The 21,074-nt window shown below is 47.4% G+C and overlaps 6 protein-coding genes across 6 annotated transcripts; 2 read left to right on the top strand and 4 right to left on the bottom strand.

Moving 5' to 3' along the window:
- The first annotated feature begins 464 nt into the window (after positions 1-464).
- On the top strand, positions 465-3,302 carry LY89DRAFT_635139 (oligopeptide transporter-like protein). The gene is made up of 2 exons (XM_018211428.1): positions 465-2,612; positions 2,665-3,302. Exons 1-2 carry the CDS (start codon positions 596-598, stop codon positions 2,850-2,852), a joined length of 2,205 nt encoding a protein of 734 aa, XP_018077382.1. The 5' UTR covers positions 465-595; the 3' UTR covers positions 2,853-3,302.
- Positions 3,303-3,321: 19 nt separating this feature from the next.
- Positions 3,322-7,933, bottom strand: LY89DRAFT_703703 (WD repeat protein-like protein). The gene is made up of 8 exons (XM_018217340.1): positions 7,708-7,933; positions 7,462-7,650; positions 5,123-7,408; positions 4,636-5,076; positions 4,343-4,589; positions 4,044-4,294; positions 3,768-3,996; positions 3,322-3,716 (listed from the first exon to the last, which is right to left on the bottom strand). The coding sequence occupies exons 1-8, from the start codon at positions 7,786-7,788 to the stop codon at positions 3,502-3,504; spliced, it is 3,939 nt and encodes a 1,312-aa protein (XP_018077383.1). The 5' UTR covers positions 7,789-7,933; the 3' UTR covers positions 3,322-3,501.
- A 395-nt stretch (positions 7,934-8,328) lies between these two features.
- On the bottom strand, positions 8,329-11,302 carry LY89DRAFT_635143 (Sfi1-domain-containing protein). Its single transcript, XM_018211429.1, has 2 exons — positions 11,082-11,302; positions 8,329-11,031 (listed from the first exon to the last, which is right to left on the bottom strand). Exons 1-2 carry the CDS (start codon positions 11,155-11,157, stop codon positions 8,369-8,371), a joined length of 2,739 nt encoding a protein of 912 aa, XP_018077384.1. The 5' UTR covers positions 11,158-11,302; the 3' UTR covers positions 8,329-8,368.
- A 593-nt stretch (positions 11,303-11,895) lies between these two features.
- Positions 11,896-12,172, top strand: LY89DRAFT_727815 (uncharacterized protein; the record flags this gene model as incomplete). Its single annotated transcript, XM_018219196.1, has 3 exons — positions 11,896-11,958; positions 12,006-12,101; positions 12,152-12,172. The coding sequence occupies 3 exons, from the start codon at positions 11,896-11,898 to the stop codon at positions 12,170-12,172; spliced, it is 180 nt and encodes a 59-aa protein (XP_018077385.1).
- Positions 12,173-12,226: 54 nt separating this feature from the next.
- On the bottom strand, positions 12,227-15,824 carry LY89DRAFT_776852 (uncharacterized protein). The gene is made up of 4 exons (XM_018222086.1): positions 15,586-15,824; positions 15,213-15,507; positions 13,462-15,163; positions 12,227-13,409 (listed from the first exon to the last, which is right to left on the bottom strand). Exons 1-4 carry the CDS (start codon positions 15,717-15,719, stop codon positions 12,301-12,303), a joined length of 3,240 nt encoding a protein of 1,079 aa, XP_018077386.1. The 5' UTR covers positions 15,720-15,824; the 3' UTR covers positions 12,227-12,300.
- A 285-nt stretch (positions 15,825-16,109) lies between these two features.
- On the bottom strand, positions 16,110-19,277 carry LY89DRAFT_679850 (uncharacterized protein). Its single transcript, XM_018213953.1, has 4 exons — positions 18,177-19,277; positions 16,881-18,121; positions 16,670-16,835; positions 16,110-16,621 (listed from the first exon to the last, which is right to left on the bottom strand). The coding sequence occupies exons 1-4, from the start codon at positions 19,155-19,157 to the stop codon at positions 16,280-16,282; spliced, it is 2,730 nt and encodes a 909-aa protein (XP_018077387.1). The 5' UTR covers positions 19,158-19,277; the 3' UTR covers positions 16,110-16,279.
- Between the last annotated feature and the right edge of the window lie 1,797 nt (positions 19,278-21,074).

Raw genomic sequence — 21,074 nt, forward strand, 5'->3', positions numbered from 1 at the left:
GATGTTTGAGTTTAGCGACGGTGTTGAAGGGGAACATTTTCAGTGCTTTGCATAGCGTCTGCTTCTTCTTTTTCTGGCGAGCTACGATAGAGACATTAATACGTAAAGCTAATTCTCAACTGAAACACTTCTGTTCGTTCCATGTTCTGTGACGTGAGGATGATCATCTCTGTCCCAAATATCTAGATACAGTTCCGAATAGTTTTTGAAGTGTTAAGTCCATGTAAGTACTTGCTTTCATGATTTTGACTTCATCAAGATTTATCAAGCTGGTATCTTGATCACCTCTTTTCAATTCATCAGAACATATGAAATAGACAAAAACACAACTACAAGATGTAATTCTAAAAAATGAGATACCTAGTTTCCCCAACACGTGAAGTTTCTGCCTTAGGCAAAGTGTGGATGCTTTGCGATTAAAGCTATGATGATATCGCCATGCACTGGAATTGGTCAGCCGCCATCTCTGTTGTATGCCGACGACACGAGACTAGCCATGATGGCCATCGACTTCCCGAGGCGATCTCACTGTCCTTCCGACCGGCTTGAATGAAGCATCTTCTTTTCACCTCGATACAGTCTGAATCAAATAACCATGGCTCCAGATAGAGGAACATCCAGAAGTCCCGACTACCAGTCCATCCCAACCCCACCTTCGAACTCGCAGCATGAAGATACAGACGAGAACGTGGAAGAGCGCCAGCGCCGTCGCAGCGAAGCACGAAGATTCATCGCTCACCATGCGAGTGAAGGGCAGAACTTTACCATCCGCGGAATACTCGTGGGACTTTTCGTCGGACTGGTAATCTGCTTCTCAAATATGTATTTTGGTTTGCAAACCGGCTGGGTGTCTAGCATGAGCATGCCTTCCTCGCTCATCGGCTTCGCATTCTTCAAAACGCTGTCGAAACACCTGGATCTGCCGTTCACGCCCGTGGAAAATGTGCTTGTCCAGACGGTGGCTGGTTCAATGGGGACGATGCCCTTGGGATGTGGTTTCGTGGGTGTGATGCCTGCGTTGAACTATATGCTGAAGCCGGAGGAAGGCGGCCCTTTGTTCTTGAGTCTCTGGAAATTGGTACTCTGGGCACTGGGACTCTGCTTCTTTGGCGTGGTGTTTGCGGTCCCGTTGCGGAAACAGGTTATCATAAGAGAGAAACTTAAGTTTCCTTCTGGGACGGCGACGGCGTTGATGATTGGTGTCTTGCATGGGAGGGAAACGATCACTGATACTACTGTCAGTCAAACGACGTCGAGCAATGCGCGTCCAGAGGAAGAACCGGCGGAAGCATACACTGCGGATGAAGCTGCAGATGTGGAAGAGGTCAACAAGATGCAATCAAGCAATTGGAAAGCTAACGTCAAGCTGCTCATTATATCGTTTGTTATATCTGGGTTGTATACTCTTGCTACATACTTCTTTCCCATACTTCGGAATCTGCCAGTATTTGGATGGACATTGGCTGAGTCTTGGTTGTGGACATTAAACCCTTCTTTGGCTTATGTCGGACAAGGAATCATTATGGGACCAGCTACTACAACACATATGCTCCTTGGAGCGATTGTGGGTTGGGGTATACTTTCTCCGCTGGCCAAAAACCGAGGTTGGGCTCCAGGACCTGTGGATGATTGGGAGAAGGGCAGTAAAGGGTGGATTGTTTGGGTGTCTTTGGCCATCATGCTAGCTGATTCAGTAATCAGTCTTGGCTACATTGCTTTTGCCCCCATAGTCACTCACGGTGGAGAGTACCTTGGAGATGCTCGCCGGAAGATCATGAAGCGTGATTGGAAGGGCCTTCTTCACGTTGGACCGACCCAGAACAGAGTGGGATATGCCCAGATCAGAGGAGGTGAAGAAGTCTTAACACCACTCGAGGAAACTGAACCTGTTTCTCGAGACTCGAATTTCTCCCAAGAGGAAGAGGTCAAAGATCTTCCAGAACCTGATGCACCACAGGAACACCTCGTCAACAACAGAACTGTTTGGATTGGCATGATATTGTCAGTGGTCTTCTGCGTCGGCACAATACGAATCGTATTCGGTGCTCTGGTCCCCATATACGCTACTATCATTGCCGTTCTCATGGCATTGGTACTTTCCATTATGGGAGTGCGAGCGCTGGGCGAAACTGATCTCAATCCCGTTTCTGGTATCAGCAAGCTGGCCCAACTCTTCTTTGCTCTTATCATCCCACAATCGAACAAGAATTCTGTCCTCATCAACTTGATTGCAGGCGCAGTATCAGAAGCTGGTGCCTTGCAAGCAGGTGATCTAATGCAAGATCTCAAGACTGGCCACCTACTCGGCGCAGCACCGAATGCCCAGTTTTGGGGCCAGATCATCGGAAGTGCTGTGGGTGCTGTTGTTAGTGCACTGATCTATCGACTATATACGAGTGTTTATGAGGTTCCTGGAGACTTGTTCCAGGTTCCAACTGGGTTCGTATGGATATTTACTGCGAGACTGGTCACTGGGAAAGGATTGCCATATATGGCTTGGCAATGGGCGTTGGGAGCCGCTGTCATCTTTACAGCTACGACAATCCTACGGATTGTTGGCACTGGCAAGAAATGGCATCCCTACATCCCAGGAGGGATTGCCGTAGCTGTTGGTAAGTCTCCTGCGCTTCTTCAATGTCCCAGACGGAGCTGACGATTCAAAAGGTATGTACAACGTCCCATCCTTCACCCTCGCACGAGCCATCGGAGGATTCGTAAACTGGTATTGGAAAGCTTACCGCAAAAGAGACGAGACTCCCATCGTGGTATTAGCCAGTGGTCTCATCCTTGGCGAAGGAGTTGTTAGCATCGTGAATCTACTTTTAGCTAGTGCCTCCGTGCCTCACCTCTAGATAGTCTACAAATCTAGCTGAAACAAACCTCTTCCATCGCTCAGACCATCCTTTGACCCTCCCTCGCAACAACATCAAAAAATTTGATCCGCGAGTCATTGCCATCGGCTGAAAGTATTAGCTTTCGTTGCGTGTCGCAGTTTTTAGACACTTTGTTAGCCCTGACACCGACTTGAAGTCTGTCTCAACCTACTCTCGCTCGACTCGTAGTTTCGATTGCCGTGCCACCCCTTTAGCCTTTGGACTTGCTTAGGCTGGGAGACGAATCTTCGTTGCGTGTCGCAATTTTTTAGTTTGGAGGTTAAGTTTAGTATCTGGTGTCGGCGGGATGGCTATGCAAGTTGGTGGGTGAGTCTCCTTGGCGCATGCGCGGATCGGGCTGAGTAGTGAGAGTGAAGATAGACTATTACAAAGCACGTAGCGGCACAATGTATTGCCGTATAGCAAGACACTTTGAATAATGTATTATGTTTCTTTCATTGTCTGTATTTATGTCTTGGATCAAATAAACTCATCGTCATTGAAGTTACACTGAGAACTATTCTTAAATGCAAGTCTCTGGCCCCAGACCGATGCTAGACCAAGGGGTATTTCTCAGTTCCTAGAACGCCGTGCTATGCAAATATTCACAAAGACAAGACTAACCTGCTTAAAAACCAAAGTTATCCAACAAAGAATTAGTCTCTGGTTCCTCGAAAACGCTGGGAGGTGGCTTGTGTCCTGATTTCATGTCCAAGGGCAATTTTGGCATAGGAAGATCAGCTACTACTAGAGACGAACGTCTCCGCATCATGGCCCGGGGATCCGGAGCATCGAGATTCCTGAATGTGGGAGGTGCTGGGAGCAAGAATTCCCAGTTCCGTACTTGGGCATGTCAGTGCATGTTGATAATTGGACAACAGAATGTCAACATACCTAAGTCTAAAGCGAGGAGATCACAACCCATCCGATCATAGAGACGAGCATTGTGAAGGACAAATGCCCACTCAACTCTCGGCGTGACCTTCGATGCTCCACGGAGTGTTTGGAGCGTCATCTGCCTGAGCTGGGAATAGAGTACAACGAGAGCAGGGTCATCAGTCAAAAATAATCTTGCTTGCATGTCTGGTGACTGCGGTGTCTCAAGCAGCGTGTAGACAGGGGACTGATAGTATTAGTAGGATGAAATCTGAGGGGGAATTAGCAGCTTACAATGAGGGCTCGGACTGCCATATCCCTTCGGTGCAACATCCAGAATGCCCATGATGCAAGCCATCGGTTGCCCTCCTGTGCCGCTAGAGGCAGGACTTTTTCTTCAAGGAGTTCCTTCAAAACGGGTCCCCTTTCGCCTTCATAAACTCTTGTGACAGCAATGGCAAGTTGAAGATCCTTGAGCTGATTTAGAATAACGTTCACAGCGTCCTTCAAGCAGTCCGCTAGGAGAAAGAATGCGGCAGCGTATTCTAAACACGTTAGCTTACTCTCGAAAAGTTTGGAAAGCCACAACTTGCCATGCCGATGTTTCCCAAGCAGAGCATAAGCATTCTTCATTGCTGCAGTCTTCCATTTCTTGTCCTGGAAGTTGTTCGCGAGAAGTTTCAAGGTAGCCGATTGTTCCCGGTTCCAACCTGCCATACGCCACAATCCTTGAAGAACAGTCTTCTTCTTGAGCGCGAGGTAGAACAAGCTGCAATCGATGGGATTCTTCATATCGCTCTTGGTATATTCGTTTCGAGCAATCACTTCGAACTGAGCTTTCTGCATTTTGTCAGTCGTGTCCAGAAAATTATTTATAAAGACATACTAATGCATTCAGGTCTGTCATCCACATGAACATGCCACTTTCTCTGGCATTTTCCCAAAGCAATTTTCCGTGGAATTGATGAGAAACCATATCGACTAGGATGTCTTGGCTGTTGCTATGGTAGGCCCAATTGATCTCCCTCCAGGACAGAAGTACCTCGTTTGAGCGGCCACGATGGAGAAGATGCTGGCGAAAGAATAGCATATACCTCGCGGCGTTATCGTCCATAGAGCGTCGCTGCTTCTCTACAATCGCAATGCACTCAACAATATCAGCTAGGTGAATCTGTTCCTGTCTCGAAAGTTGTGGCAGAGCGATTTTAGTCAATTTCTCGTTGATGGCAGCTGCAACACTCTCGGTGACGGCTTCGTCGTCTTCATCATCATCCTCAAGAGCTCCGAAGGATCTGTTAGCTCTGCTTGCAGCTGCTAAAGAGGTTGACTGATACGAATTAGCCATATTGTGGAAAGGCGTCTACGAATCTCACCTCATTCGGAATATAGAACTCCTCTAACTCTAATCCGAGATGGTTGTCTATTGTATCCCCCTCCACATAATATTTCAGGATCTTATGTAACGCAAGAAGCACATGCTGAACCGCAAGGGTCTTCCCAGCCAGCGTGCATTGGCCTAAGAATTGCGGATGATAGACAGGAAGAGGACCATTCAGTCTGCTGACGACCTCGAATAAATCCCATGGTGTTTTCCGGTGAGGAAGTCCAAGATCAGCTACCACTGGCGCTGAATGGTCTACTTCTTTGTCGAACACGAACAACTGATTGCCAGCACCAATAATGAGATTTCCACCGCCAAGCCATGTCGAGTCTCCAATCGGATGAGGAGTCAAATCGCGGATATTAAATTCCCGAATTGAGGCCCAAGCTGGTCCTTTATTTAGGTAATCGTAACGCATCTGAGCGAGAAGCAAGACTCGAAATCGAAATCCAACCGCGAGTATCGACTGATCATCCGGAGTTGATGTCCAATCAAGGTCTTGGATAGTGTCTTGCGACTCATAGTTTTGAGTATATTCAAGTTGAGCTCCTCGAACATCCCAAATCGTCAGTTCGGATCTGTTTGAGTTCACCAGGGCAGCTTTTCTGATGGAGCTGCCACTCGCAAGCGCTGGCTCAGAGATACCCGTTTCGACAGAGCAGGTTTCCAACCACTCTACTTTCACAGCATCTAAGTCGATTCTAGCTGTCCAGGATCGTAGCAAACCAGAATGCGTGTATGATATGGCGATGTCTCTCGCAAAGGTATCCAAGAACCCTGAAATGACAGGAGGTGATCCGGCCGGGTCCACAGGAAGTACGTAGGACAAATCATCGGCATGGCCTAGGTCAAATCGGCAGAATTCTCGAATCGTTGGTCCTTGGTAGCCATTTGTGTCGATGACGCTTTCACGCCTCCGCGGCAGACCAATCTCCCAGACAATGCCCTTCATTTTCGAGGTGATTGTAGCCACGTGGGCTACTGGACCTCCCTTTTGAACTTCGGGAAGCATCAGAATACACAGAGCCTTGCCAGCCACCGCATAATCACAACTGGCAAGTACTTTCCCAGAAAAGGATCGAGTGTCCCATAGTGAGATCCTGTGGTGATGCAAAAAGATAACAAAATTTCCCTTCCTCATCACACAGATTCTGTGGATGTGGTCTTTTTCTGGAATCAGACTTTGACGGATCACAGATGTTCCATCTTCTACATCCAGATGTTTCCAGACTATGCTTTCATTTCCATCTGTCCGCGACACAACCGCTCTTCCACTCACATTGCGGACGATTTTCTTAATGCTAGCGGAGTGGCCTGTCCAGATAGCTAGAGAACGAAATCGATCATGCCTCGGAGAGGAATCAAATAGAGTCATCACATCGCTTTCTAGAAACTCAATCTTGCCATCAAAATGATGAACCAGGAGCTTAAGACCGCCACTAGATTTATCACAATAGTTGTAGAATTGAACGTAGTTCGATGCATCTTCGAGCGTTTTTGGCAGCTCAAGCACTAGACCATCCACGTGTGCGACGTTGAAGATGTTCGTCGTCTGCCTCGACTTGCACCCTACGTTTTCTAGTCCCCACGCAGACATGTGGCCACATTCATCCAAGACGACACATATTTCAGGGCTTCGGTTGGCAACCTCTATCAGATGCGAAAGAGCATGATCGTTCTTGTCATCCTCTGAACCCCTAGCTTGAACGGAATCTTCGGTAGCCAACATGAAGTCCCGACCATCGATAATGAAGGCGAAGCGTAGACTAGACGGATTTGAAATGGGGAGATCCCGTGGTTGGATAGACTCCTTCAGGTCGATTTTAGCCCATAGTTGTAGAAGTTGTAATCCATGTGGATTCGTTGCAGCCCATATCCTCAATACATTATCAGCACAAATTGTATAGAGCACATTGTCCAATGTCTGGTCAACATTATATGGGCGTCTCCAGTGCATGTTTGTGACAGTTGTCGGGTGTGGCAGATAGCTGAAATCGAAGCGTGTGTCCTCTGAGCCAAAAGACAGTCTTCTCCATATTTTGACTAGACGATCGTACCTGCCGTTCGAGGCAATGTACGCAGAATCGTAAGAGAAATTGGCAAATTTCACTGCATTTGCCAGCTCTTTCTTCCATAGAGTTGTTGGTGTGTCCACTGTAGAGTGTAGAGACAGCCACGTATTGCCTACGAGCAGCTCCTCTGCCAAGCCCCATGACAATGTCGTCGTAGAATTCGCCCCTGCTGCCGCATCGACGGTAAAAGTGTGCTGAAGGGACCACTAAACCCAGTCAGCGCTCATTAATGTTTCGTGGTACGTCCTGGGCACCTAACCTGCAGGGCATCCTCCCCTTGGCCATATGGCTTGTAAATTCGAATGCTAGACCCAGCACATGTTGCTATCTTTCCAGATGCCTCGTCAATTGCTATTGCTTCGAGTTGTTCGTCAGAATCGTCATAGATGGTCTGTAGAATCTCATTGTGTGCCTTGAGAACAACAAATGCATTGCCCGAGATGTAAGCCTAAACAAGTTCATTAGTATGTCTATCATATATGTGATTTGCTCCGTTTCCTCTCACGATAAGTCTTCTGCCGTCCCAGTAGGATGTGCAGACTCCAAAAAGTGAAGCCTGGGGCTTTCCAGGAAGCACAGCTCGCATTCTTTTTCAAAGCATGGCAAAGATCAAAGTTGCCAGTGGTAGAGATATGCCTCGATAATGTAGGTCGTTCGTCTCTAGTCTCTGATGGTGATGGTGGAAGACACGGTTGTTATCAGCAGTTTTGTGTCGCGGGCGTGGGATGACGCCTGGCCTGCAGGAGCTCAAGCTCGCGAGGCTGAAGCTAAAAGTTCACCTGCATGAGATGCCAATGAAACACACCACACGTGCGGGATCTGTCAATTCGCAATACAAACGGGAGATACATTGTATACTTCAAAAGATAAGAAAAGCTTCATTCTATTATAGACATTTTTTTGGAGTCACTGAATCATTCATTCATTCAAAAGCACTTTTCATAGAGACATTCTCTCATTATTTTATTCACTTATCTGAAAGTATTGTGCTGTTGGAGACATGTTCAAAGTATTTATGTATTCGAAAGTACTATTCTGTTGGGGACATTCTCAAATCATTCATTCGTTCGTTCATTCATTCACAACCACCATGCATTAGGGACATTCTCTTAAGCATTATTCATTCATTATTCATTCATCGTAACTATACTATTCATTACACTGCATTACTGCCATTGGGCCCTGAGCCTCCTCTCAATCGGTGTGGATAAGGCTACTTTTGGTGTAGTCGAAGTTGAGTACCTCATGGCCGCTGCACTCACCCTAGCCTTCTTCGACGGTGTTGCTAGATATCCTGGGACGGCTATGTTTGGCGGGACCGATATGTCTGGCGGGATCGATATGTCTGGTGGGACGGACATTGCTGGTGGGATGGACATTCCTAGTGGGATGGACATTCCTGGCGGCACCGATATGTCTGGTGGGACGGACATTGCTGGTGGGATGGACATTCCTAGTGGGATGGACATTCCTGGCGGCACCGATATATCTGGTGGGACTGATATGTCTGGTGGGATGGACATTCCGAGTGGGTTGGACATTCCTGGCGGGATCGATATGTCTGGTGGGACTGATATGTCTGGTGGGATGGACATTCGTAGTGGGATGGACTTTCCAGGCGGAACCGACATTTCTGGGGGCCTGTCCGCTGCTTTTCCGCGCCAATATTCGAACATCTTCCTGAAGTTCCGCTTCGCGTTCCTTTCTTGGATCTCCGCAGCATAGTGCAATTGTGCTCGTTGTTGGAGCATCTGCAAATTCCATTTTTTCAGGACTTTGCTTTGCTCCTCTTCCTGGTACTTCCTTGTTGCTTCCATGCTCAATTCCTGCAAAGCTTTCAGCCGTTCTTTCCAGACCCTGAAGAATTTCCTCAAGACGTGCTGCCGCGCTATCGATTCCAGCTCTGCTAACTCTTCATTTCGACCTCGCCAACGATGGAAGACCTCGTCTGCAAGAATGGCTGTCTTGTTTTCGCTAATTTCCTGTGCCTGGGCTTGGAGTTTCATGATGGGTTGTACCTTACTCTGCCATTTCTTCAGGACCCCTCTCGCCAGATTTATCTTGGCGTTTCGGCGCACTTGAATATATGCTGCCTTCCGCTTTTCGCGTTTGGAAGCTTCCGTCGCAGCCTTCCATATCTTCAATGTTCTCGAGGCCAAGAAATAATACCTGGCATCCTGTGAACGTTGCTCTAAGTGCTGAATGTGTTGCGTCTGATTCGACCACTGTGTCATCACCCCACCAGCGAGACGAGGAGCGTAGAAGTCGACCGCAGCAGTTTCATTACGCTGCTGTGTTTCCATGCGTGAATACCACTGGCGTAAGACAAGATTCAGTGACCTTCGGATTGCAAATGAACGAGCTATTTCTTCTCGCTCTCGTGTCTGTTCTGTCATGACTTGCTGTTTGGACTTCATGGCTTCCATCGCCATCCGAAGTCGTTTTCCTCGCAAAATGTTTTGTGCCAGTTTGTCCCTCTCTTTAAGGACCCATGCTCGTAGTACCTGTGCCTTCAGACGGTCGTCGACCCGTTTCTTCATTTCCCGATATCGAGCATTCTGTCGCCAAACTGTCAAAGCCTCGCTTAAGATAGTCCTCCTGTCTACAAGCGCGCCAATCTCATCACCAGTTCTGGGTATTTCGGAATCGACGTCGGGGTTCTGCTCATAGGCTTCCTCTTCCCTTCTGTCGTTATCCTCGTAAGTTGTGGGTATTTGGGGGTCGATGTCAGGGCTCTCCTCATAGACTTCTCTCCTGTCGATTTCCTCGTAAGCTGTAGACATTTGAGAGTTCTTCTTGGCAACAAGCTCGCCGATTTTAGCCATTCGGCATTTGAGTTCGTCGCTGGCATCTGCCCACATTGAAAAGGCGCGTTTCATGAGAAGTAGATCTCTTGCCTTCCCGGCACGTATTTCTAGCTTCCGATAGTATTCCTCTCGAGCTGCTTCCTGCTCTTCTTCCACTCGAGCTTCTGCGGCCTGACGTTCTTCTTCCATTCGAGCCTCTGCAAATTGGCTTTCCTCTTCCATTCGAGCTTCTGTAGCTCGACGGTCCTCTTCCAATCGAGCCTCGGCTGCTCGACGCTTTTCTTCTGCTCGATCACGCCAGGCATCGAGGGCCGACTGTAACAAGGCCTCCTTATCATGGTCGACCGCCACTTGTTCCATTGCTTTTCGGCGCCTTTGGAGCTCCAAAGCTCTCTCCTTCCATTGTCGTAACTTTGCTCTGGCCATCTCACGGGCGAACTCCTGAGGATCTGGCATTGGGACGGAAGGTTGTGAGATCTCAGATTCTGAATCTTCGTCGGTCTCTGGGACTTTGACGGAAGGTTCTGAAATCTCTGTAATTTCTGAGTCTGAATGTCCCTCGTTATCGGGAACTTCGACGGAAAGTTCTGAAGTTTCCGATTGTGAATTTCCCTCGACATCAGGGACTTGGACGGAAGGTTCTGAAATCTCTGGAATCTCAGATTCTCGCTCCGGTAAGTTTCCCTCTTCACTGGGGATATTGGTAGATATAATCGAGGATTCGGTATGTGAGTCTTCGAAGTGGCTGTCTTCGTCGCTAGCTTCAGAGGCAAACTGAATCTCGATTCCCATTCTGGAGAGTATCTCTTCGAACTTGTCGTAGAGCGTTCCTGGACCTCGCAGGCCTCCGATCTTGAATAGAATTCGAGCATAGCGACTATCGTGATCAGCATTGATGCCGGCGCGGGGCAATATATCGTAATAAGCATTAAACAGAGCATTTGTAGGAAGTCTTTCGCGCTCGGGGAGGTTGGGAAGAAGCTCTTGCGCGAGTTTGACGATGTTGTGGAGGATCTCGACATCTGCTGGCACATTAGTACATGGATATTCATGATCGCTGTAATCAAGTTACCTTCATTGCTGTAGTAAGGATCCGGATTATCTGCGTATTGCCCAACATTGGATGGTGGGCGTTCGGGATGAGGCATTGAGAAGAAGGCATCCGAAAAGAACTTCGAGAATCGGATTATGGATCTCGCGTCGCAAAGTTGTAGAGTTTGTAGCAAAGCTCAATTGCAAGTGAATTTGAATGTGTTGCGTTGTGAGATTGAATCCGAAGTTCTTGGTTCAGCGCGTTGTCGCGTCTTGAAATCGCGAGGCTCAAGATACAGCCCTTAGCGTTATCGCTTCTCGCTGCAGATCACCCACCGATAGTCTAACCGTAAATGGACACCCTGTCAGATTGCCTGAACTGTGGGTCTGCCGCCCCAAAGACCCAATCAATTGTATGAGACGTACCGTTCGAAATATCCGATTGAACTTCAAACTTCAAATCCTGGACGGCAGCTTTCCAATGAAGCAGGGGAGCTGGATGGCGACTGCGCCCAGCGAGTTTGAGCCCCGCGCTAACCCATTCGGGAATCTTCGTCTGTTTCCGAGTGCATTTAGTCTCTGCTCAGCGCTGTATTGAGGCTTCTGCGACGACCACATGTTATACTTGTTTGATCCAAAACTCATCATCGTACTTGCGAGATAATCGAAATTCTTAGGTATATCAAGAGTTAGGATCTGTAGAAATTGCCACTTCTTTTCCCATTCGAAGTAGATACACCGGATTCGGCCTAGCGCTATTTGAAAAGAGACATCCGAAATAGGCCTAGCAGCATTTTGCACCAATTCCCGATTTCTGCATCGAGATATCAACAACGTCAACCACCTGTTCGACAATGCCTTCTCGAACAAGACCCATTGAGAGATTCGCACAAGCCGTTGCAAAATGCTCCGCCGAAGTAAGTCGGACCGTGCAACGTCCCAAGCAAAATACTAAAACTTCCAGGCTTCAGTCTACGGCAAATGCATTGTGGCGGATTACAACTCGATCCACAAGGATAAATGTCTCACTGAATTCCTGAGATTGAAGGACTGTTATCTTGTATGCCTCTGTTGCCATCGTGCTGGGAGATGTCACTCACTTTGTTCTAGGTTGTAGCGAAAAAATCATGAAGGAATACATCACCATGTGGCGTGGAGATACTGCACATGGAAATCATGAGTTCCATTGTCTTAGAAATTACATGCAATGCTCATCATAACAAAGTGTTCTTCATAATTTTCTTGATTCATGAACATGTCTATAGCTTCAATAATCTGAGCAAAAACACAGCTTTTTGGACTTCCTGTTCCTCCTCCAGAATCACTCCCTCCTGTGGCTTGTCTGGAATCGCTCCATCAACCTCGGTCACGACATGATGATCAATGGGGCGACGTAAAGCCTTTTCGATAGTCTGTGCCTGTCCAGTAAATGCCTTGGCAAGTCCAATGTCGTCCGGATCAGACAACACCTTGTACTCCATCTTAACATCATCCGTTGGCTGAAGTCCGGCCTTCTTCCGTAATCGTTGCACACGATTGATGATCTCTCTTGCCAAACCTTCGTCAGCGAGTTCTGGGTAGATCTCAGCATCCAAAATAGTGAGGACATCATCATCAGTGTTGGTCTCCAGATTCTTGGAAGATTCATCATCTTTGAGACCTCTCTTCACAACAAGATCTCCTTCCTCCAGTGTAATGCCATCTACGACCATCGTTTTTTGCAACACGAATTGATGAACCTGCTCACTGGACAGACTGGGCAATGCTTTCTTGACTTTTTGTACGTCCTTTTTCAGCTTCTTACCCAGGACTGGCCAGTCTGCGGAGACACTGTATTGGACATTGTACTTCGCTTCGTCCGAAGACAAGAGTAGATCTCTCACGTTGAGCTCTTCTGTGATGTAGCCTTCCAAAGAACGGACATCTTCTAGATAGACAGGATCGGGATGAATGACGACGAGAGTCTTGAGAGGGGTCTTGAGACCGACAGTTCGGCGTTCTCGCGAGACTCGGGCCAGTTCAATGACACGTTGCATGCGACCTACCCGGCGTTCAATTTCGGCATCGAAGAGTTCTTCTCTGACATCTGGAAACGCCAGGAAGTGAACGCTGCGGGGATCTTCTCCTTGGAGGTTCTTTGGGATGTGTGGGAGCAAACGCTGGTAGATCGTATCCGTGATGAAAGGTGTGAATGGTGCCAATCCCTTCACAAGAGTGAAAAGAACTTCAAAGAGCGTATTGAGAGCATGCTGAGTATCCTCAAGACCAAGCTCACCCTTCAAGCGCTTTCTGTTGAATCGAATGTACCAATTTGTAGTATTGTCAATGAGGTCCAGGAGCCGGGGAACTACAGTGTACAAACGATACGCTGTCAAACATTAGCAATCGACAGGCATGAGTACTAGAGGGTCATCTCTTACCAGCCATCTCTTCGTTGACAAATTTAAGCAAGCTTTGACAACTTGCCAAGATCCAGCGATCCATGACATTGGTGTTCGTGGCTTCGGCAGCGGGATCAAAGCAGTACTCAACGTTCTCGATCTTTTTCAGCAAGGTGACTTGTCCCTCGAAGAATTTGTAGCTATTCCATAGAGGCAATAAGACTTTAGCCACAACTTCTTTGACACCAGACTCCTTGAAGCGTAGTGGCTCAGCGCGTACGACAGGAGAGTTGATGAGGTACAAACGTAGTGCATCAGAGCCATATTTGCTCATAACGATGTTTGGATCCGGGTAGTTTTTCAGTCGTTTTGACATCTTCTTACCATCCTCTGCCAAGACTATGCCATTGACAACGCAGTTCTTGAAGGGAGAGACGCCGAATAGATGTGTGCCAAGGACAAGCAGTGTATAAAACCAGCCTCTCGTTTGATCTAAGCCCTCAGCAATGAAATCTCCAGGGAATGACTTCGCAAACTTCTCCTCGTTCTCAAATGGATAGTGTTGGCTTGCGTATGGCATACTTCCAGACTCAAACCAGCAATCGAAGACTTCCTCAACACGCTTCAGTTGGCCCTTGCCCATCTTACTAGGAATGGTGATGTGGTCGATTTTGTCTCGATGGAGATCCGTAATATCGCCTTTATAACCACTCAATTCCTTCAGCTCTGCGATACTGCCGATACAAACTTTCTCTTCCAGATCATCACTGACCCAAAGTGGAATGGGAGTGCCCCAATAGCGATTTCTTGACACATTCCAGTCACGTGCGTTCGCGATCCAGCTTGCAAAGCGCTTCTCCTTCACGAATGAAGGGACCCAATGTGAACCTTCAATATTCTTCAGCATTTGCGGGACAATTTCTGGGATTCTGATGAACCAGGATGGGACGGCTCGGTAAATGAGAGGAGTGTCTGATCGGTAGCACATTGGATAGCTGTGCCTAATCTGCGAGTCCACAACAAGTCTGCCTGTGCCCTTCAGGTACTTAATGATAGCTTTATCGGCGGCTTTGACGTGCTGGCCGGCGAAATCTCTTACTTTGGACGTGAAATGCCCTCGTTCATCTACCGGATTTGGGGGTGGGCGCTGTTCGCTGATGGTTCCAGCCTCCATAGCCACATTGTAATCTTCCTCTCCGAAGGCTGGTGCTTGATGAACGATACCAACACCACTATCATCAGTCACGTAAGTGGCGTTGAGGACCTTGAATCCGTAGTCTTTGAATTCTTCGTAGAAGTAATCGAATAGTGGTTCGTACTTCCAATCAAGCATCTCACTGCCCTTGATCTTCTCGAGAATCTTGAATTTGGCTTTCTTGGGATCCTTATACAGTGTTCCAAGCAGCTTTTCCAGTAGAATATAGTTTTTTCCAGAGGCCTCATCGTGTATCTTGATGTATTCGAAGTTGGGATGCGCAGCCAATCCGGTGTGAGATGGAAGAGTCCATGGGGTCGTAGTCCAAGCCAAGAGAGATGTTGATGGGTCTTCGAGCAAGGGAAATGACACCACAACGGCGGGATCCGTGATATCTTGATAGTTTTGGTTTGCCTCAAAATTGCTGAGCGCCGTGGTAAGCGCTGTCGAGTATGGCATCACACGATATCCTTGATAAACAGCACCTTTGTCGAATATGCGCTTGAACACCCACCACTCCGACTCCATAAAATTCGGGTCCATGGTCTAGGCACTAATTAGCAACAAGAGTATGTTTCCTCGGAGCTACACATACCTTGTAGTCATTGTCAAAGTCAATCCATCGACCTAGCCTGTCAATAGTCTCTCTCCACTCCGCAGAAAAACGCATGACAATAGCTCGACACTCCTCGTTGTACTTCGCAAGCCCCAGCTTCATTACAGCGTCTTTGCCCGAGATTCCAAGCTTCTTGTCAATTTCGTGTTCAATTGGTAGACCATGCGTATCCCAGCCGAATCTCCTCTCAACATGGAAACCTTTCATCGACCAGTATCGCGGGATGATATCCTTGATCGTGGATGCGAGAAGGTGGCCATAATGTGGTAGACCGCTGGAGAGGCATTGTTAGTAAATTTTATAATGAAGGTTACATAGAATGGAAGAATCTTAAACAAAGTGGAAACCTTACGTAGCAAATGGTGGCCCATCGTAGAAAGTGTAAAGCGGTCTTGATGCAGACAGCTTAACTTGTCTCTCGAAAGCTTTGATCTCTTTCCACCGCCGAAGGACGTTCTCCTCCTCCTTCGGGAAATCAATGCTCATGGTGGCAGCAGGAATACCAGAGATCTAGCAGACTTGTTGCGCGATTTGAAGTTTTGTCACAAGGAAGTTGAATTTTGTGGAGGGTTGAGTCACAAAAGACAGGCATAACGGGTCAGAATTTAAGGCTGCAAACCCACACGAGCCCAGAAAATCATCGTGCGGCACCCACCAATCACAAAGACTGTCAGCCTTGCCCCTGGGGAAATATTCGTTTTCAACAAATGCAGTTTTATTTCTAGCTCGAGTAGGATTTAGGACATGGGATAATATTGCAAGCTTATGGAACCATGTACTTATGTTGAGAAACCAGTGGTTAGTGAGATTGAAAAAAGGAAGTGACCTAGAGGAGAAACCCAAACTTCCCTCTCACCACAATGGATCTCTCCAGGTCTCTGAATTAAAATGGAATTTCGAAAATGATATAGCTTATAACCAATTTCGGCAGTACATGAATAGTTGAACCATCCATTGGTATTTCGATTTGCTTCGGGTATGTCCCAACGTCTATTTTGTACGCCGCTGCTGTGCTATATGACAATATGATACAAACAGCCATCGCTTCAATCGACGCCGTCCTCCTCATCTCCATCTTCCTCCTCCTCTCCATCTGACACGTTTTCTCCCAGTTGCTGAAGTCTCTCTTTATACTGCTTCACTTTATCTTCCAAATCACCGAAGACCATTAGGAGGTCATCAAGCTCGCCTTGGACACTCTGCTTCTCTTGCTCCTTTTCGAGCAGCGAGGCTTCGGCTTTTGCAACCTTGAGATCTGCAGCTGGAATTCTGGCCTCAAGGTCTTTCGTTTTCTCTGCACTTCGTTGCAAACGAGCTGCCAGATCAGTCTTACTCGTCGTATATTCCTCATGTGCGGTCTGAAGATCTTGCACGTGGTTCTTATTTGCCTATTGACGATCAGTAGGTATACAAGCAAGGTAGGGTGTTATATCAACCTTTTCGAGATCTGATTCTAGCTTGCGGATTGTGCTTTGTAAATCTGCAATTTCAGCGTCTGTACGCTTCCGTGTCCGTTCAGAATTCAGTTCCGCCGTTTTCTGAACCTGTTCGAGCTGTTGTTGACGATCTTGGGCTGCACGAGTCTGCTCTGAACGCAGTTTTCTGGAACATGTCAGTATGGTAAGACAGGAAATGTGTAGAACATACTTCAAATCTTCCTCATAGTGTCGCTGCAGGGCATCATTTACATGCTTGATCCGCGCAAGTTCCACAGCAGCCATTTCTTTGGCTTTTCGGTGGTCTGCTTGTTCTTGTCCTAGTTGCCTACCAAGAGATACCAAATCTTCTTCGGCTTTTTGTAAGGCATTACTCTTTTCTGCTAATTGAGATCGTAACGAATCTACCATCTCCCGGGAGATTCCCTTCTGTACTCCGTTCGTAATAACAGGAATTTCCATTCCAGGATCACGGTCAATGGCTCGAAGTAAGCGGCTGGAATTATCCTTGACAAAATCAACAAAGGTCGCGTCGAAGTATACCTCTGGAAGCCCACCTGCAACAGCAGAACCAAGCTTCTGGGGAAAAACCTCGAAATCACGAAGTAAAGTGTGACTTCGAAATTTTGTGATCTTGTCGATGTATCTCTCTCGGCCCATTTGCGTCATGATGATTGGATGTATGGTGGCTCTGGGTACAGGCGAATCTTTGGTGGAGAATTCATAGATGATGCCCAACAGTAGAGCGCACACTCCCTGGACAATGGTACCATCGCCTACATTTCCCATCGCAGCTTGTACCAGGCTCTGAAGATTACTCCCTTCGCCAAGAAAGTCATTAACCCCATCTGGATCTTCGAATAACCATCCGCATAGCAGCATCAGGTATGCAACAAGAACACGTTCGTCAACGTTTTTCTGTACTCCAACGACCAGGTTTCCGGTCAAAGTCTGTATGCAAGTGACCTCTTCTTCTCCTTCGGATGCATCTCCCTCGGTAACCTTCATAGCAAGAGCTTTCGCGTTGGCATCTTCGAACAACAGATGGAACAGGATTACAGCTGCAAACCAATAGCGATAAGGGTCACCAGATGCCTGAACGTCAAGTGGCTGCAGTAGAGTGGTCAAAACGTTAGCAGTCTCGTCGGCACCAGCATTATGTCCATCGATAGCACGGCGCAGGAAGTGTTTTCTGATAACTGGATGGTTGTAAAAGTATGCTTTGATGCATTCACATGCAGCAAGTCGGCAATCAAACGCTCCCATTAACGGGACACTGAGCGTGAGGTCAAGTAGACCATCAATCACATAGACTTGTGGAATCCCGTTTTGCTGACCATTCTCATGTCCTTCTTCGAGCGGCTCGTCGAGGACTGATGTGACTCTGAACTGTGAAAATCCTTCTTGGAGACTAGGATTACCTCGAATCAAGTCTGCACATGTGATTAACGCCTATTGATGTAAAATTAACGAAATGCACACGTCTTAGGGAGAATGATTGCCATACCTCAGCCTTTATTTGCATTTCTGTTGATCGGCTGAATGCTAAGTGAAGAACTTGATATAAAACACCATGTTGCCAGAATGACGCCTGATTTGCTTGGGTGCCGAGCCCTCCAGTAACAAGGAACAATCTGAGGACCGCAAGCAAAGCGTAAATGTTTCTATTCCTCTGAACCTTGGCCCAATCCGCAATTTCTCCCTCGGTGCTTTGTTCTTTGACAGTATCACCAAGTAACTTCGCAACTTTGGGTACGCATCCTGCTTCTCTAAAAAAAGATTGATTAGAAACATTCAATCGAAGCAAATTTGCTAGAAGAATTAGGCAGTCCTCTACTACTCTGTCCCCTTGTAGAAGAGAGCCCTCGGATGAGATTATGTTGAAAATTCGATCGAATGCGTCTTCAAATGCCACCCTTTTTTGCAGTTCTGTGGAGGTGGGTGTCAAGTAAGTGAGCAAGGACAATGCCTCGTTCCTGATGGCGTCTCTCTTGTCATCTAGAACAGCCACAAGCCTAGATATCCCCAAAGGCGCTATGAATATGCATTCTTCCGTACGTTCAGTTCGAGAGGACAGAATTGCAGAGAGAAGCTGTAGCGAATAGAGACGCGAGTAGAAGTCCTGAGTATCCAGAAAATCCAGCAGCAAAGTGATATTGTCCTGCCGTTGTGTAAATTCGTCTGCAAGCCAGAGTGCAATCTCTTCCGAAGCTTCAGGACTATTCTCGTTCGGGTTGAACAGCATAAGAAGTGTTTCAAGAGTGACCTTGACTGTATCGACATCTTCACCATCTTTGCTGAGACTTCCTATCAATCCACGCAGCGCATCAGAGGCGACAGAAGCTGGATACTCCTTTGCAAAGCTTCGCAACCCTAATATAGCAGCGCGACGATCCTCGAGAAGGGTAGCAGAGGCCAGTCGGCCGGAGAGAGTTGTTATCGTTTCACCAACACTTTGCTTGGCTGGTGTTGTTGCAATTGCGAACATCGTATCGTAGACGCAGTAGGAATCGATGTCCTACTTCTGCTCATAAGTTTCATGGTGCTCAGCACAAAAGTGTGCGCCTCATCTTTCCCAGTGAAAGGACGAGACTTGGTGATCTGTTCCTTGAAGCTTTGCTGTACAATTAGCTCGCCTCGCTCGGTTTCGATTGAAGCAGCCGCGAGACCCCTGTCCGCGCTAGTCTAGTTTGTAAAATCCGGGGCGAGCATTTCTTTGATGCGATGGCTGTCCTCAACTTCTTTCAACAATTATCTTTCAACATCTGCGGGACAATACAGACAACGGTCATCTCGATCACGTTGAACGACGTGAACTTTCAGGTGGTACACCACTGCTATCGTATTTCTTCGCTTCTGGCTGTGCGCGCAGCTGTTCAATAATACAGAATATCTAGGCAGCACGCGACGCCTCCCTCTCTTTCCGGCCCTTTACATCAATTCTTCAGTTTCCTGAGTTTCGCGCGAACATACAATCAAGATGGGTGTTCCAGGTGCGCCCACATTCTCCAGTATCATTGATAGTGCTAATGAACTTGCTCGTAGCTCTCTTTCGCTGGCTGAGCCAGAAATATGTACGTCTCCATCAAATTTTCCTCACTTTCGCACAGCTAATCACTTTTCTGTAGCCTAAAATTGTAAGCCCCGTCATCGAAGAACTGCCACGAGAGATCGATGGCGTCGAGATACCAATCGACACCCGAGGTAGCAATCCCAATGGCGAAGAGTTCGATAATCTGTATCTCGACATGAATGGAATTGTACATCCCTGCTCCCACCCCGAAGACAGACCTGCTCCGAAAGACGAGGAAGAAATGATGATGGCCATTTTCAAATACACTGATCGAGTTGTCAACATGGTTCGTCCAAGGAAATTATTGATGATCGCCATCGACGGAGTCGCTCCTCGAGCAAAGATGAATCAGCAGCGCTCACGACGATTCCGCTCTGCCCAAGAGGCAAAAGAAAAGGCTGAAGACAAGGCTACATTGCTTCAGATGCTTAAGTCGCAAGGCGGCCATATCGAAGAGCCTGAAATAAAAAAAGCCTGGGATTCCAATGAAATTACACCTGGCACTCCTTTCATGGACCTTCTAGCGGCCAGCTTGAGATATTGGATCGCCTACAAACTCAACACAGACCCTGCATGGGCATTGATGAAAGTCATCATCTCTGACTCTACTGTGCCTGGCGAAGGTGAACACAAAATCATGGAGTTCATTAGATCTCAGCGATCTTCTCCCGACCACAATCCCAACACAAGACATGTTATGTATGGATTAGATGCAGATTTGATTATGTTAGGGCTTGGTACCCATGAGCCTCATTTCCGTATTCTGCGAGAAGATGTGTTCGCCCAAGACTCCAAGCCTCGGACCTGCCGCATGTGCGGCCAAGCTGGACACGAAGCTAGAGAATGTACTGGCCAAGCAAAGGTAAAGGATGGAGAATATGATGAAAAGGACAGTGCACCGCCACTGAAACCTTTCATCTGGCTCCATGTCTCAGTTCTTCGAGAATACTTGGCAGCCGAACTTTACGTTCCAGACCAACCTTTCAGATTTGATCTAGAAAGAGCCATTGATGACTGGGTTTTCATGTGCTTTTTCGTTGGCAATGATTTCTTACCTCATCTTCCCAGTCTCGAGATTCGTGAGAATGGTATTGACACTCTCATTGCAATTTGGCGTGATAACATACCTTTTATGGGAGGTTACTTGACCAAAGACGGCCATGTTGATCTTGAAAGAGCTCAGTTCATTCTTGATGGTTTGGCCAAGCAGGAAGATGCCATTTTTCGTAGGAGAAAGCAGACAGAAGACAGAAGAGATGCCAATGCAAAGCGCCGTAAGCTTGACGAGGCTCGTGGTGGCCGAGGAGGTCGAGGAGGTGGTCGTGGTGGGTT

The sequence above is a fragment of the Mollisia scopiformis genome (genome assembly GCF_001500285.1).
Source record: "Mollisia scopiformis unplaced genomic scaffold LY89scaffold_2, whole genome shotgun sequence".
Lineage (NCBI taxonomy): Eukaryota > Fungi > Ascomycota > Leotiomycetes > Helotiales > Mollisiaceae > Mollisia > Mollisia scopiformis.

Excerpts from the sequence above, each read along its gene's own strand:
- LY89DRAFT_635139 (XM_018211428.1), top strand. The coding sequence starts at position 596 with ATGGCTCCAGATAGAGGAACATCCAGAAGTCCCGACTACCAGTCCATC. Across the intron at positions 2,613-2,664 it reads AGGGATTGCCGTAGCTGTTG|GTATGTACAACGTCCCATCC; the intron begins GTAAGTCTCCTG and ends ACGATTCAAAAG.
- LY89DRAFT_703703 (XM_018217340.1), bottom strand. The coding sequence starts at position 7,788 with ATGCGAGCTGTGCTTCCTGGAAAGCCCCAGGCTTCACTTTTTGGAGTC. Across the intron at positions 7,409-7,461 it reads AAGGGGAGGATGCCCTGCAG|TGGTCCCTTCAGCACACTTT; the intron begins GTTAGGTGCCCA and ends GACTGGGTTTAG. Across the intron at positions 4,295-4,342 it reads GCTTGGGAAACATCGGCATG|AATACGCTGCCGCATTCTTT; the intron begins GCAAGTTGTGGC and ends TAACGTGTTTAG.
- LY89DRAFT_635143 (XM_018211429.1), bottom strand. The coding sequence starts at position 11,157 with ATGCCTCATCCCGAACGCCCACCATCCAATGTTGGGCAATACGCAGAT. Across the intron at positions 11,032-11,081 it reads TCCTTACTACAGCAATGAAG|ATGTCGAGATCCTCCACAAC; the intron begins GTAACTTGATTA and ends ATGTGCCAGCAG.
- LY89DRAFT_776852 (XM_018222086.1), bottom strand. The coding sequence starts at position 15,719 with ATGAGCATTGATTTCCCGAAGGAGGAGGAGAACGTCCTTCGGCGGTGG. Across the intron at positions 15,508-15,585 it reads GATGGGCCACCATTTGCTAC|CGGTCTACCACATTATGGCC; the intron begins GTAAGGTTTCCA and ends ATGCCTCTCCAG. Across the intron at positions 15,164-15,212 it reads ACTTTGACAATGACTACAAG|ACCATGGACCCGAATTTTAT; the intron begins GTATGTGTAGCT and ends ATTAGTGCCTAG.
- LY89DRAFT_679850 (XM_018213953.1), bottom strand. The coding sequence starts at position 19,157 with ATGTTCGCAATTGCAACAACACCAGCCAAGCAAAGTGTTGGTGAAACG. Across the intron at positions 16,836-16,880 it reads CACTATGAGGAAGATTTGAA|AAAACTGCGTTCAGAGCAGA; the intron begins GTATGTTCTACA and ends GACATGTTCCAG. Across the intron at positions 16,622-16,669 it reads TAGAATCAGATCTCGAAAAG|GCAAATAAGAACCACGTGCA; the intron begins GTTGATATAACA and ends GATCGTCAATAG.